The sequence below is a fragment of the Syzygium oleosum genome, unplaced genomic scaffold, assembly GCF_021117445.2.
Source record: "Syzygium oleosum isolate NSW1041296 unplaced genomic scaffold, Sole_v2.1 Sole_v2.02, whole genome shotgun sequence".
NCBI lineage: Eukaryota > Viridiplantae > Streptophyta > Magnoliopsida > Myrtales > Myrtaceae > Syzygium > Syzygium oleosum.
Genome location: NW_026607486.1, coordinates 19014227 through 19029528, shown reverse-complemented (window position 1 = coordinate 19029528; position 15302 = coordinate 19014227). Strand labels below are relative to the sequence as shown.

Here is a 15302-nt window from a genome sequence, read left to right as displayed (position 1 = left end):
GGATAGTGACTTTATGAAAAATATTTTCTAGAAATGTCGCGTTTTTCGTAAAACAAACAGAACCTCAATTTTAAAAAAAATCATAAAATTTTTTCACTAGCTTTGTATTGCATAAAATGTTTTAGCAGTATAATTTAAAAAAAAAATCATAAAAAACAAGTATTCCTAAATTAGGTTAAATATAAAAGTGTTTTAGCAATATGGGTCGGGTCGGGTATGGGTTGGGTATGGATTGAGATATTTACACTATGAATAAATGAGTCATAAACGGGTTAATGGGTCAATTTGGGTCGGATCATTTATGACCCGACCCAAACCCGAGCCGACCCACCCGTTTAACCCGTTTAACAGGTCTAGTCAAAATAGAAGGACGAAATAGAACAAAACGTATCCGAGTAAGGGCAAAAGTATAAAACACCATTTTTTTTGCACTCGAGCCCCTATACTCTTTCCTCCTTCGCTTCATCACGCTCTCCGTTCTCCGCCTCGCTCGATCTATATCGAAGAAGATGACGAGACAGAGGTGAGCAGTTCTCCTCCTCCTCTGAATTTCGTTCGGGGAAAACGCCGACATGAGCCAAGCGGTGATTCCAAGGCCCGACTCGACTCACCATCGCCTCCACGAGTTCGCTCGGAACGCTCTCATCAACATCTTCGTCCATCCCTACGCCACGGTACCGTCCCATCTTTGCGCCCGCGCACGCTGTCGAATCGGCCCTCCGCATGGAGGCCTTGCCGCGCGCTTCTTCCGAAATTTGACATGCCCTCTTGCTCGTTTTCCTCTTTTCGTGATGGCGCTTCAAAGGTGTGCGAGCTGTATTGCGGGGGCGGGCTCGAGGCGGAGAGGTGGGAAGAAGCTCAGATCGGTCACTACATCGGAATCGGTAATCGTCCGTGCTCGGTTCGGTCTCTTATCGCGGGGAGGTTGCCTTGCAATGGTACGTCTCGTTGAGTGATTTTGAATTTTGCAGATGTGGCTTCGTCTGGAATAAGCGAAAAGAGAGAAGCTTGGGAGAGCTTGAGGAAAGCTTACACAACGGACTTCTACGAGCTCGACCCTTGCACGGTGAGCTTACCTCCTACGCCGGCTTTTCTCGTCAACTAGCTTTATGGGTCGATGGGGGGTTTCGTTGTGCGGAAGAGAGCACTGTGTCATAACCATCATTTGGGTGTATCCCTCTATCATAATCTTGCGGTGGCATGTTTGCGTGTTATCGCTGATTTTGTCGGGCTGGTATCTGTTTTGGTAGGAAGATTTGGAAGCGCATTTGCAAGAGAAGACAAACCAAGCAGATTTAGTTTGCTGCTTGCAGCATTTGCAGGTTGAAAAGTTACCTTCAGCACCTTTCAGTTAAATGCTGGCTTGGGTTATGTTCTGATTTCTAGCCTTTCTCTGTTTTTATGTGGAATAAATGGTCAAGTAAATATTGCTCTTGCAGCTATGTTTTGAGACCGAGGACAAAGCGAGGAAACTGTTGCATAATGTATCATCTCTGCTAAAACCGGGGGGTTATTTTTTCGGTATTACTCCTGACTCGTCCACCATATGGTATGACATAACGGTTGTTGGAGATTCTTGTTTTGAGTTGCTTCCTGCACCCGCTTTACTTTGGGTCATTTCTTTAATCCCACCGTAGCATTGTTTTATGTTCTTTCCATTAATAATGGTACTTTGTGTTACTTGTTCACATTTAACGTCGAGATTTTTATTAGGTGGTTTCGTTGGCTAGATTCGTTCTTTCCCAAAAAATGTCATTTGTTAAATATAGTTGAAGAAGTAAATTATTATGCTGTATTAATATTCTCACGTAGATTTTGTGTAACATCTGGCTAACATAGTAGGGGGAAATTTCTTCCTATCGATAAGTAAGATGCTCATTATACGGGCCTTTAGATTTATAGATATATGCCCCTTCTTTTTTTGGTTGTTGATCTTTTTCCCTTATTCACTGAACTTCTACAAAAGTTGCTTATGATAATCGAACTGTGCTCGAGTGCCAAATTGGAAAGCTACTTTGGTTGACTAAAGATTTTGTATTTAAGTGGGTCTAAGCCTTCTTGGATATCTACTCATCGGAGAATTGTTTGATGCATTCATTAGTGCACGGCAACCTTCTTATAGACTATTTGACCATTTGCCAAGATCGTAAGTAGAGCTCTGCAGCTTTCTAGCCAAGCGGGGTAAAAAAAAACAAAATTAGAGCTCTGCCGCTTCTCTTCTGTATCAGTGCCTTGCACAGCTACACCATTCTGCCTCATCTCTTTGTTCACTTAAAAAGGTCTTCAGGAACATAGTTGCTTCTTTCAGGAGGACTTCATGTTTGCCTCTGTGTTTACCATCATTCCGTGAGATTAAGAATTCTTAAATTCTTATCCACATTGTAACAAGTTCACCTCAGCTCCCGGATAAAACCAGAACGTTTTAGAAGGAAACCCGTACATATGCTTCTTGCTACTGTTATCTAGTTGATGGAGATGAATTATCCTTCTCATTTTGCAGTATTGTGTTGTCACAGTTTCATCTAAATCATGATATGTCGAATGGTCCGAGACTTCAGAGTTCATGCATATTAAAGTTTGAGATTTTTCAACCAAAAAAAAGTTTGAGATTTATCTGGTAGACTAGGCAATGATTTCCTTATAATATATTATCTTCACTGCCACTTTGAGCGCCAGGCTCTTATCTCGAAGTGACATTCTTGTCAGCTGATATAACCAATACGAAAAATGCTGCATCATAGTTCTCTGTACAACCACAAGAGGATTTGGTGCCTTTTTTGATTTTCCCCATCAGAATATATTGCATGTGAAATGTAAGCGAACTATACAGGGCAAAATATCAGAAGAATGTTGAAGCATACCACAACAGAAGTGGCAGTATGAAGCCTGGCATTGTTCCTAATTGTGTTCGGTCTGAGAGCTACATGATCACCTTTGAAGTAGAGGAAGAGAAGTATGTACGAGTCTCTAATGGTTGCCATTTTGATTATTACATGCCGTTGAACTTATACTGGGATGATTTGATGTACTGCCTGTTTCCAGGTTTCCATCATTTGGGAAAAGGTACCAGCTTAAACTAGCTGGTGATATGCCTGCTGAAACCCATTGCTTGGTTCACTTTCCAAGCTTGATCAGGTAAAGATAATTGGCGATGTTTTGAGGTTCTCTATTCTATCTTCAGGACATCACAGGAGACTTCTGATCTTTTGGACATTCTAAATGTGCATTAAGTTGCAACCATTTGGTTTCAGTTGGAATGAGGTGCTTATAAATAGACTACTACTGACTTTCGGCCATCCTAAGTGCTTACGTGATGATGATGTTAAAAAAAGCTTCTCTTTCTAATTTTTAGTTTGAATAATTGTAGCTGACATTTGTGCGATTTTGTTGATTGTTGGTAAGAATCTATGGAAGTTTCTAATGCATTCTCATCAGATTGGCTAGGGAAGCTGGTCTGGAGTATGTGGAGATTCAAAACCTGACAGAGTTTTACGATGACAACAAGTATGACCACTTTGTGATTATCTGGGAGAAGAAATGTTCTGATTTCTTGAGCAGTCGCTTTTGTATCAATCCTGATATTCTGGTGTTTTACACGTGGCCACAAGAGCAATCTTTGCAGGGATGCTAATGGGTTATGGTGCAAGCGTTGTGGATCCTAGAGGGAGGCTATTACCTCGCTCATACGACATGCTAGGTGAACTGCAATCTCTATTCATCATAGTGCCAATTCCATTCATCGATTCGCGTTATTTATTTATTTATTTGGGCTACGAAGTTCACAGAAAACAAACCCTAACAAATCAGACTCTGAGATGGCTAATAGGGCTCTTATTATTGTGCGCATTCATTTCATATATGACAATTTGCAATTTGTAGATACTGTTGATCAAGTATTACATATTTTTGGGACTGACCATGCATATATTCCCTTGCTACTTGAGCTATGTGAGGATACACAAGGTATATCCATACCTAAACACACACACAACTTTTAAGCAATGGTAAGATATTGGCATATCATGGATGGCTCTAACCTGCCAGGATGCCTAGCAATTTTGCATGTCTCAACCCCATGTTTGTATTTTCAACAATAAGAGCTAGATGCTGGGTCCAGAGTAGAACCTTAGGATATGGAAATTGTACTTCTGAGTAGAATTACTTGCTCTCTTCTGTTGATCGAAACAACAGCGGGGTCAGCAATACCCATAGTTGTTAAGAGTTTTTGTTTGTAGCTGTGTTATTTGATGTCCAACAGAGTCTTCTAGGTTCAAGTGATTCAGCAAAGTGATGATTTGCATAAGACAGATATTGGACTGAGCACAAATGCATTTAATAAGTTAGAGTGCATTTCCTTTCTGCAGGTTTATACACTACGTTTATCTTTCAGAAGCCCGACCCAGATGCTGCGCCCCCTCTTACAACCCCATTATTGGTGGATAGGAATCACCACGAAGAGGAGGCAAGTTTTTTAATTCTATGTAAGAATATCTAACTCAAGCTATCAAGGGGGACCAGTCCTTATGCAAGGACTGCAATTGCTTGAAAAATAAAAGGAAAAGAAAATATGCCTCACTTAGCTGCATTGCAAAAGTAACACATGGTTCATTTTTTTGGCTCTGTCCTGGAGGTAATTTACCACGGAACACTTTCTCATTTTGCTTCGTAAGAAACTATGACTACTGTTGAGACCCTAGTGTACTACTGAGGAAAAAACTTCAAGCTCTCAAACTAGATGAAGGTAGAGAAGACACCATCTTTGCCATCTTCCACCTAGCCCAACAGTCATCTTGGTGCGTGAGCTGTACAATGTAACTCAGCAACAAATGATCCAAATTTGGACTTCCCATTACCAGCCATTCTCATGAACTTGTTTTTGTTTTACTCCTTGACCTTATAAGGGGATCAAGAATTGATTATGCTATTTTACTGACGGATGCCGTGCACAAGTCATTTTCGGAGCTTATCTTGAGCACCTGCGTGACACTGAAAAGACAAACTCCTGAATAGAAGACCTTAGAAAGTTTGCCGTGATTTTCTGATCCATATTCGTACGCCATTTACGCTTGTGAGTACTAATTTTGGCCATCACCACCAACAGCCGAATGTCATTTCTCTCTGGGGGGTGGGGTTGGTGTTTTTATGATTTACAAGCTCCACCAAAACAAAGCACAACTTAGGTTCTTTCATCCTATTTTTTCCGATCTATCTTTTGATGAGTGGCATCAATGAGTGCTGTCAGCTTGAGGAGTGTGAAAACAGAATCTGGGTACATGAACTTATCTTCTGTTCCAGTAACACGTGAATTCACGGTTCTGTTGCATGGTTTTGCTTTGATGTTGCAGAGAGAGTGGACTGACTGGAGAGAGGAAGAAACCATTGTTCCTCCAGAGCCGCCTGCTGGACTCGGCAAGATAACAGAACAAAAAGGAATATTAGGTCCAGGCCCTGCAGAGTTACGTTTTGCAGAAGCACTTTAACCCGATGGACTGTGGAGGGAAAAGTTAATGTCCAAAGTAGTCGCTTGTAAATACAACTTACCAAATTTTAGTGACTTTCTCGTGTACCCTTAATGTGATTAATTGCTAGTTAGGCTTCGATCCGGTTGCACAGTGCTGATGTAAGATAAACACGTTTTTGTGACCCAAAGGAGATAAGTTTTTAATCTTCTGGATTTGACCGATCAAATTTCAGTCAGGCATCAGCTTCTACTGTATGTTTATGAAGTTATTCATACCTTGTTTCACTGGAAGCTAAAACAAAAGATGGTTTGCGTTAAACCAGCAAGTGCGCATGCTTTCTGCAGGATTTTGGGCTGTCTCTCTCTTGTCGGGTGGAAGACATCATGTTAATCTGGAGAATTACTCATGTGATATACAGACTCGCCCTATTCCCCTTACTTTCTCGTTTGCATCAATAGCTCTAGCAGGCCACGGCAATGATGAGCCCAGGGTTGCGAGTTGCACGATTAGGATATCAATTCAATCCTATGGTTTGAGTATGAAGAGAGGGCACTCTAGATTCTACTCCAGATGCAGTACATTGGGAGATGGAGATGGAAGGAGCATGGAACGAATTCACATCAAAGCTCGTGGATAATTCCACATGGATGATGATGACCAATTCAAGCAAACGACATTTTGCTGATCGTAGGGGGACAATAGTGTTAAAGAGATCGTGAATGTCGAAGGTGGTAAGAGAGATTAAGGACACAAGTCATATCATAATTATTAGCTCACAAAGCATGGGCTTGCAGATAAGCCACGATCCAGTTATCGGTACTATATGCCACAAAATGTGTTCCTCTCTCTCTCTACACGTAACATTAGATAACACAAAAAGCTCGAAAGGAGCAGTGGAAAAAGATTTGAGTTAAGAAAAGGGGGCGATCCTAATCGTCAAGCTCAATGATCTTGACCACAGAGGCATCGCCTACTTTTTGGCAGACAACTACACGATCATGAGCCTTTACAAGACCTGATGCCTTCCCATAGTCCAGAGCCACCTTCAAAACTGATTCATTCGTCGCATCTGTAGACTCGGCCTACAGAAAGATGGAAATGTTATAGGCTACATTTTGTAGACAGTTCGACTGCGTATCAAACGCATGCAATCTTTTACGCAGCTAGACAAATGAGAAAAGGATCCGGAGTTGTGCTATAACACAGTTTAATAGTCTTTTGAAGCAGGAGCTACTAAACCGGCAAAGGACTTGGAAACTTACAGGATGTCGAGGATCGGCGAGCATGGGAAATAGGCCTCGGACAACAAGAGATTGCCTTGCCTGCACAACAAAATTTTAAAGAAAATTGCAAAGAAATGAACATTAAGTTTCGTACAAACAAAACGTTGGATAAGAAATGAAGATGCCTAACGAGTAAGAATACATTTTAAAACAGTGTCTTCTGTTGCTCGCAAAAGCGACAAGTTTGAGAATTAGTGCCTCTGTTTTAAAGCACATCCGTCTCCCTGACGTTCTTATTTGGCACATCGCCATGGGAAAAATTTACGAGGATGACTAGAGAAACTGACGTTTGCAACAACTTAAAGGCAAACAAATACAGCTAAAACCATCCTCCATTTGCAAAATTTTGTAGAGTGAGTCAACAATAATATTCACGAGACTAATAGGGGAAGAGACAAGAAGCGCAGTGTCTGGTTGCTTTCAGTTGTATGGATGACCACATAACAAATTTTAGGGAAACAGATCTTTGATAATGCAGGCTCATAAATCGAGTTAGAGACTGTGGTCCCCACCTCGAAGGCACCGCTAAAAGTCCATCGCAGTTGATTGGTCTTGAGCCGAGGAACGACCACAGAGATCACTGGCATTGTGGGCCTATACTTTGCAAGTAGCCTAAAAAACATCAAAAGAAAAAAAGAGCTCGTAAGTTTCAGAAGGAAAATCTCATGGACCTGAAGCTGCTGTCCATTACAAGAATGACAGAAGGACATCTAGACAGGACTAGGAAATTGCTACAAGCACACATAAGTTAATAAATGTGCAAAAAATTTAACCTCGCAGCTCTTCCTGAAGAAGTGAAGCATATAATTACTGAGGCCTTCACTTTGATGGCAGCACGCACCTACATCACATGAGGAATATACTCAGATAGTTCATGCATCGTATAAACTACTTCAAGAACAATCCCTCGTAAGTAGTCAAATATGGGAGAGCTCTTAGAAATTGATAGGCAAAAGAATAAAACAAAAGATGTTATACTAGCAGGACGTACAGCAGAGGAAGCAATGGATTCTAAGTGGCTCATTGGCTCTCCCACATATTTGACAGTCTTCTTGAAATACATATCTTGATTGAAGACTTTCTCTGCCTACAGCATCAAACAGACAAAGTGAAGAAACCATGTCAATAGTTCTGGCAAGTACAAGTGGCCTAGGTTTGGTAGCATGATAGAGGTGGTGTGGTGATTGGCCCCAAGATTATTCCCAAGGTTAAATGCATGAACAAGGCTTGGAATATTCGAACTTAAAAAAAACAAGGCTTGGGATAAAACAATATAATGAGGATTTTCGCCTTTAATACCCCATGTAGAGCCATTATACCATCCATTTACTTAAGAACTTAAGAAAGTAACTAAATCAATGCATCTGAATATGCTTAGCGGTTTTTATCGATGGCTATACCATCAGTATGATATGCACACTTGGGGCCTCAGAACATTGCATACTCCAACTTTTGTTCCACTCAGTCATCCATGAATCATCAGGGTTGACCTGAAAGTTCACTTCATAGGGTGGCTAGGATTTGCACACCAAAAAAAATTCCATTGGTGAAACATTACAAATTTCTTTGCTTTAACCGATTCGCAAAACTTCTACATATCAATTTTCCGAATTACCTCAGAAGCATAGATAGTTATTATAGGTTGGATAAGTTGATATTACTCTGGTATTCCAACCGAGAACTATACTAAAAGAGAGAAGAAGAGTGTTTGAATAGTTTTGGATGACATTCCCATGCAAATAATCAACTTCACTGTTCCCCTCGAATGGGTAACTGACCTCAGCACAGATCTTTCCGACAATTGAAATGGTCTCGACAGGGTATAATCCTCGCAGTGTCTCCGCACCAAGAAGAATAGCATCACTTCCTGAAGCAACAAACAATCAGAGAACATAAGAGTGACAATATATGCATGGTACAACTAATGCTGTACATTTTTACTTACATGGAAGAACAAAGGAGGAAGAGAAGCCACAACCATACAAATGTTCAAAAAGTTTGGTGAAGTGATAAAAATCTGGCAGCAGTTCCTAGATGCAGTGATCCTGAATCAGAAACCAGAAATTACCATCCAAAATGGCATTGGCAACATCAGTCGCTTCTGCACGGGTAGGCCTCAGGTTATCAGTCATGCTGTCAACAACACGAGTGACGACCGCCGGCTTCCCAGCCATGTTACACTTGTAAACAGCGGCCTTCTGAAAGAGAAATACCTGGATCAATGTGAAAACCGTTAGTAGATTTATGGACAATGAGCATTAGAAAGAAACCATTATTCAATTCCATGAATAATCCAAGTGCGCCAAAAGAGGAAGTGTAATCACCTTCTCTGGCGGTAGATCAATCCCCAAATTTCCACGAGATATTATGATGCCATCAGCTTCTTGGAGGATCTCATCAAAGTGATTTATACCCTATGTTATCGGTTGAAATCAAGTTATGCACAATCAGACAAACAAATATTCTGCAAAATCCCTATTGGGCCAGGTCATTTCTGACGAAAAGGAGAAGTTACTAAGTTACTCACCTCAACGTTCTCTATCTTAGCAAAAATCTGAGTCTGATGGAGCTCACCCAATTTAGACAGGAACTTACGAGCCTGCAGGACAACATCAGAAACCAAGTTAGTTTGAGATTAACATAGGTATATGATGACATTGGTGGAAAATAAACAAAGAACAAATCCCAAACCAGTATGATAAGTACATCGAACAGTAAATAATTTCATCAATGATAAGGTTGACAGAAATGAAGTCTGTCTAGATCAGCTTCCAAGTAGAAGAGTCCTTACATGACGAATATCTTCAGCATCTCGAGTATATGAAAGCGAGAGAAAGTCTATGTTGTTCCGGACACCCCATGTGCTAATGACCTGAAATTTTTCAATGAGAAACCAGCAGAGCAATTTCACAAGACACCATAAGCGCAATCCCGTGAAGATATCCACTTGGTTGGCCCTAAATAAAGCATCAGGTTAAACTACACCTTTCCTGAATTTGGGGCAGCCAGAGATGGGCGTAGGATGGAGGAGAGTAATATGAAATTCACAAATAGACAGATAAATAACATGAAGTAGAAACGATAAATCCTGACTTATGTGAGAATGGCCGCTGACATGCACATCTCTCTTTAAGAGACATGAGGAAGAGAAATGCAACATTGAAACTATGTACATAAGCATGGGATGATTGCCAGAGAAGTTAAACAAAAGCAGAAAGCAATTGCCAATTTCCCTAAAATGCATGACAAGTACTGATTACCATATATTGTTCTCCAAAAATTCATTTTGCTCCAAGTAGTGTTAGCAGTACACTCAAATGATGACATTGATCTTCTAAGTTGAACAAAAACAATTTACCTCCTTATCGTTATCAGCAAGTGTAGGCAGATCTATGCGAATTTGAGAGACATGGAGAGTGTATAGAGACTCTGCCAACACGGCAGAGTTCTTTACGAGGCAAACCACATCTTCACCATTGACATCTGTGACCTGTGGGGTAAGATAAAATATTTTACTGCAATAATAGCAGCTAAATTAGTTAAGGCAAGATAAACAGCGAGGTCTGGGAAAAAGGTAATGTGAGACCCCCAATCGTTAAGTAAGTCATAACATATCAATGAACTGGGAAAATGGAATTATTTTTAGCCACAAGAAAGCACTACACTCAACCACCACTTTACCTCCAACCACACAGAAGTAGTTTCACTTCCTGTGAATAGATACTGGCCAATAAATATAGTGTCTCCCTTCTTCACTGCCTGAAATGATCAAGTTCAGTTTAGCATGGTGATAGCAAATAAAAGCACCTTTGCCAGAAGTCAACAGTAGATATAATGAGAAAATCAGGGTGTATCATGTTTATTGATGGATATAGCAGTAGGCTCTCTTTATTCAATGGGATGAAAGCACTCAATGTGGTAAAATTAAAGCACTATCGCTTCCCCACTAATAAAGAAATACAACAACCAGCATTGGATCATAGCTAAAGCGAGTTGCAATGGAAATACAAAAAAGCCTTCTTTTTCTAGGTTGGATCGGTACATGGATCTGAAATTATGATCCACTGAGGAAAAAGTTAATATTGTCTTAACAGAGTCCCAATATGCATCGTGGATCACGACTGGATCGGGTTTGCATGAGTCAAGTTACATGAATGGCTACAATTCTCTCAAAGAAAGCAATGCAGAAAGCACATGAAGTAAGTCGCTAACCTTTGAGAGTCCACTGAAGTTGATTGGTAATAGATTTGAAGTGGCCTCTTTGTCTTGATCTGGTGTTAGGACAAGTAATGTATCTGCCTCAAGGGGAATGGGGCCCTCTGTTTTATTCACTACCTGCAACTCTGGGCCGATTGTATCAAGCATAACCTATGACAGAGAAGAAGACCAACCAACAAATTAAGCTCGAATTTGCCAGGAATCAGAAAGCACTCAACATGTTAATGCCTATTCATTAAAGCACTACATGTGGATGAACAAGAAAGCCCTCACATCAAGCGAATGGTCAATGTCAAGAGTCTAAGAACATCAACGATTCAGCTTTGAGTGAGATAAATGAGAACTTACTGCACATAGCTTTTTCGTGCTTTTAATGGCTGCCTTCAGATTTTCCAATGTTTCTTGGTGGAATTCAGCATCGCCCAAGGAGAAATCAAATCGTGCCACTGTTCCAGATTAGGACACTAATTAAATAAAACTGCATGTAGGGTATTTATATACTTAATTTAGTTATCATCCATAATATTAAACACACAATTGTTTCCATAAAAAGGCTTGTTATATAAACCTGACAGAATCAAAGTAGAACTCCATCATCAGAGATAACCGAGGATCAAGGCCCAACTAGAGTGATGTAATTAGATTATTGAGCTATCTCATATACGCTGATGTCTGCTTATAGGTTCTTATCAAAAGAACTTTTGAGAATCCACACATTCTAATATGTTGTTTGTCAGAATTAGTCTTGATACCAAGCCTCTTGGTAATATATTCCCAATCCGTCCCTTCCATAGTGTGCTGAAAATCATATGCCAAAATGCTTTGGAGGGGCACTGTGTAGGTGAAGATATAACTCATAAATGAATACAACCTAAATTTTGCAAATCATTGGCAGATGGCCAAATTGTTCCTCTCTATCAAAAAAATGCAGTAAAATGACTTAAAGCAAGATGGATTGACGTATACCAGACATCCCAGCATTCAAGCACTTGGCGATTATATCAGCTGATCGTGATTTTGGGCCGAGAGTCCCCACTATCTTCGTCATTGCAGGAAAGAATGTCTGCCACATTCAAGACCACGTCAGATTAACATGAAAACTCTAATTATTCATTTCTATATACAGCTTGATAAAAACCCTCAGAATTGCAATAATACTTCCGCATAAACCAAGCTCACCACCATCAACTTTTCTCAAAGATTCCACTCAACTAGTCTAAATAACAGAAATTCGCAAAGATGAGATTCGAATTGTTCGAGCCACTAATTTCCTCCAAACAAAAAGGTCACCCCATCAGCCTCGATACGAAATCATGTATCTCGATCGAGCCCCTAGTTACTAGCACATAAGTGCACGAAATCTTCCCAAATAATGCATCCACCTCTAGATACACCACCATCGCTTCCACTCTGTTCTTGTCCCGACAGCAATCGATACTTTCAAACCCAAAACTGAATTATCAACAAAATTGCGGCAGACCAAATAACTAACCATAAATCAAAAGTCCGAGAATCAATCTCGTAAAATCCAAACCGCCACCTTCTTTCCCGGCGCATGCAATTTCAGAACCGCCTCACGTCAAACCCAAAACCTCCCCCGCAAGTTAAAAACAGTAACAAAAAATGCTCAAGAAGCCAGGCCTACAACCCGCCATATGCGGCGAGCCAAAACACAGTCGAAGCTCCAGACGGGAAAGACAGCGCTCCCTCTCTCCAGAAAAACAAGCAACAAAAAACGAAGTCGGACGCAGCTCGAGCTCGGAGGCAACAAGCGGAGACCACAGTCAAAACCGATCGCCACCACAAAATCAAAACTCCCGGAAAAAACCATAAAAAAAAACACACACACACGCGCACACACTCCCACTAGTCCGTATACACTCACGGGCTTCGACGGCTCCAGAATCGAAGCCATCCGTATAGGCTCCTCGAGGAGCAAGTTGTTGGAGTGCATTTTTCCGGCGTCGTCTCCGGCGGCGGCGGCGGCGGCGAGGAGGAGGGGATCGCGACAGCGGAGCGGAGGGAGGATTGAAGCGGAAGCTTAAGAGCTGGTGGTGATTGCGTTCACTCCTTCGAAGAAGCTACGATGGTCAAGTGTGATCGGCGACCTCGTACTTTATTATTAGTGGGTGGGGGCTCGGTTTTCGTTATTTTATTTTATTTTATTTTTTGGTCATGTGCTATTATTATTTTAGTTATTTTTCGGGTACGATAATCGTTGTCTGGTTTTCGGCAAGTGGGGGGCGCGCTTAACGAGGGGAAAAGAAAAAGGCAAAGGAAAAAAAAACGAAGGCGAGTGGACCGACGCCTCACGGGACGACACGTGTCGTGCTGCTGGCAGGAGCCTAGGACACGCGGGAGGAGAAATCGTGGGCTACGCCGCTAGTTGTTGCCGGTGGCGCTTTTGGCGCCGTCCGATGGGGCTTTCGATTGGTTGAATCCTGACCGTGCAAACGTAATTCAGTGGTAATGAAAATTGGCAGTTTTTGTAGTATTTTTTTTATTTGGGAGAAAGCCAAAAAAAAAAAACCCCAATTTATGATCCTTGTGAGATCCCTGTAGTTTTTTTCAGCGAATAAAAAAATCAAAACTACGCCATAGTGTGACACGTTTACTTTAATTTTTTTTTGTGACATTAAAGCCCCAAATCCGTACTTATGTGAAAGTTTTCGTTAGATGATTACGTACAAGTCACATTGATGTAATGTCGGTACTATTTGCTTTCTGGTGTCGATGTGGGCAGATTTTTAACGATTTTTACTGACAAAATTTTGATTAAGAGCAAATGTGTTACACGTGTATAAATTTAAAATTATTTATTTAAAAATTTAAGGTAAATGTGTCACGATAAATATACTTTATTTAGGATGTTTGTTCGCTTTTACGCTTTTTATTTTTGGCAGTTTTTGGATTATCTTTTGTGTGAAGAAACGGTGTTGACAATGACCTTGAACAGAGAGATTCTCGCTTTATTCTTGGAAGAGAAAATATTGAAAGGATTTGAGACAGCTTTTGATGTTTTCCGCCCTGGGAGTAAGACCCGAAAACAAAGCGCCCGTCGTAATTGTTTCCAGCTACATGAAATTACATGTTTCTCCTAGGTTTTTAAAGCCTCTAAACTTTTTTCAGATATATATGTTTTTTTATAAAGACGTTATACGGATCTTCTAGAACACTTGCCCGACTCCGCCGCGGATCTGGTTCCGACGGCGGGCTCGTAAACCGCCCAGGAAGGAGGCCCGCCCCCTAAAGAAGATACTCTGTGGGCAAATCGCGATTCGACTTTACTTCGAAATGCTCAACCTAACGTTTTTAGCGCACTGTCTCGCTTACCTGAACATGTTACACACTATTTAGGTGATGTGAATCCGACAAAGTTCTTTCGAAAAAGGGATTGGATGCACCCCCTTTTCGTTACATGGTTTATTCCTGGCATCATTCGTAGAATTTGAGCAAAGGTTCCCCCATTCCCTATTGTGTACCTTTTCTTTTCTTTAAACTCCAATTGTGTACTAGAAAAGTGAAAACCATGTCCGAGATTCGGTTGGATCGGACCGGCCCGGGGTTCTGTTGGCTCCGGTTTTCACGGGGGCGGAAAACGGTGGTCCATTTCCACGTCCCACGTCGTCCAGACGTTTGACTCATCCGAGTCCCGCCTTCATCATGATGCTAGTCCCTTTCCAAAGTCCATTTCCTTTTTGATTTAATTCGGAATTCGACCCGAAACTTGACTCGGTGCCGTATCATGACTTTCTTAGGACTAAGAAAGAATTTGTTTTTGTGTAGATGAATATGGGAGGAATAGACCCACCTGCGCATGGCCGAATTGGTGGGCGTTTTCCTTCCCTCAGAGAGGTTCTGGGTTCGAATCCCCGCTCGGTTCCGTAATTTAAGTGGGGGGCCCTGGCGGTGGGTTGCTGGGTTAGTCTTCCCCGAGGTATAGGCGCCCCGATTACCTGTGCGGGCTTGTCCTCGGAGAATGGTGGCGGATCCTTAGTTACCAACAAAAAAAAAAATATATGGGAGGAATATGATCTGAATAGGTCTTTAAAAGGCTACATCTGAACCTCAGGATGATAAAATAAGAGAATATCCCGAAACTCCCCCTTGGAAGAAAAAACACATAGGAGAGGGACAGGGGTGAAGAAGTAGACAGGTCGCTGAGTCTTTAAACAAGGCTCTGCAGCCTCTCTAGATGGAAAAATCCCTCCTTAGTTAGGTAAACATTACCAAAACACTAAGGATCTGACTTTCTAGATATAAGAAAGAATTTGTTTATGTAAATGAATATGCGAGGAAAAGAGAGAGAGTATGTAGTTGCGAAGATTAACTATGATGG

General features: G+C 41.2%; 2 protein-coding genes and 1 long non-coding RNA gene across 5 annotated transcripts; 2 read left to right on the top strand and 1 right to left on the bottom strand.

The window, feature by feature from the left end:
* The first annotated feature begins 472 nt into the window (after positions 1 to 472).
* Positions 473 to 5670, top strand: LOC115673104 (mRNA cap guanine-N7 methyltransferase 2). 3 transcript variants are annotated; one of them, XM_056308284.1, is made up of 11 exons: positions 473 to 674; positions 806 to 884; positions 972 to 1066; positions 1251 to 1322; positions 1440 to 1549; positions 2831 to 2953; positions 3043 to 3135; positions 3436 to 3504; positions 3609 to 3697; positions 4365 to 4466; positions 5350 to 5670. In XM_056308284.1, exons 1-11 carry the CDS (start codon positions 573 to 575, stop codon positions 5478 to 5480), a joined length of 1065 nt encoding a protein of 354 aa, XP_056164259.1. In that variant the 5' UTR covers positions 473 to 572; the 3' UTR covers positions 5481 to 5670. The 3 variants fall into 3 exon arrangements, with proteins under 3 accessions (XP_056164259.1, XP_030451031.1, XP_030451030.1); XM_030595171.2 differs by having other exon boundaries at positions 4365 to 4481; positions 5346 to 5429; XM_030595170.2 differs by having other exon boundaries at positions 477 to 674; positions 4365 to 4462; positions 5346 to 5670.
* LOC130137363 (uncharacterized) lies at positions 1556 to 2246 on the top strand. The gene is made up of 2 exons (XR_008815814.1): positions 1556 to 1808; positions 1840 to 2246. It is a non-coding gene; the product is annotated as an uncharacterized LOC130137363 (long non-coding RNA).
* A 541-nt stretch (positions 5671 to 6211) lies between the features above and the next one.
* LOC115673103 (pyruvate kinase 1, cytosolic) lies at positions 6212 to 13044 on the bottom strand. Its single transcript, XM_030595169.2, has 16 exons — positions 12849 to 13044; positions 11930 to 12026; positions 11312 to 11409; positions 10958 to 11113; positions 10427 to 10504; positions 10104 to 10235; positions 9537 to 9617; positions 9273 to 9344; positions 9070 to 9159; positions 8814 to 8958; positions 8524 to 8612; positions 7737 to 7832; positions 7519 to 7586; positions 7258 to 7357; positions 6725 to 6784; positions 6212 to 6544 (listed from the first exon to the last, which is right to left on the bottom strand). Exons 1-16 carry the CDS (start codon positions 12915 to 12917, stop codon positions 6392 to 6394), a joined length of 1584 nt encoding a protein of 527 aa, XP_030451029.1. The 5' UTR covers positions 12918 to 13044; the 3' UTR covers positions 6212 to 6391.
* Positions 13045 to 15302: the final 2258 nt, after the last annotated feature.

Bases quoted from the DNA above. Each gene is read 5' to 3' on its own strand.
- LOC115673104 (XM_056308284.1), top strand. From the start codon at position 573: ATGAGCCAAGCGGTGATTCCAAGGCCCGACTCGACTCACCATCGCCTC. The intron at 1,067-1,250 runs GTGAGCTTACCT...CTGTTTTGGTAG, and splicing joins ACGAGCTCGACCCTTGCACG to GAAGATTTGGAAGCGCATTT. The intron at 3,505-3,608 runs GTATGACCACTT...CGTGGCCACAAG, and splicing joins GAGTTTTACGATGACAACAA to AGCAATCTTTGCAGGGATGC.
- LOC115673103 (XM_030595169.2), bottom strand. From the start codon at position 12,917: ATGCACTCCAACAACTTGCTCCTCGAGGAGCCTATACGGATGGCTTCG. The intron at 11,410-11,929 runs GTATACGTCAAT...AATCTGGAACAG, and splicing joins CTTGAATGCTGGGATGTCTG to TGGCACGATTTGATTTCTCC. The intron at 9,345-9,536 runs GTAAGGACTCTT...GTTGTCCTGCAG, and splicing joins ATGCTGAAGATATTCGTCAT to GCTCGTAAGTTCCTGTCTAA.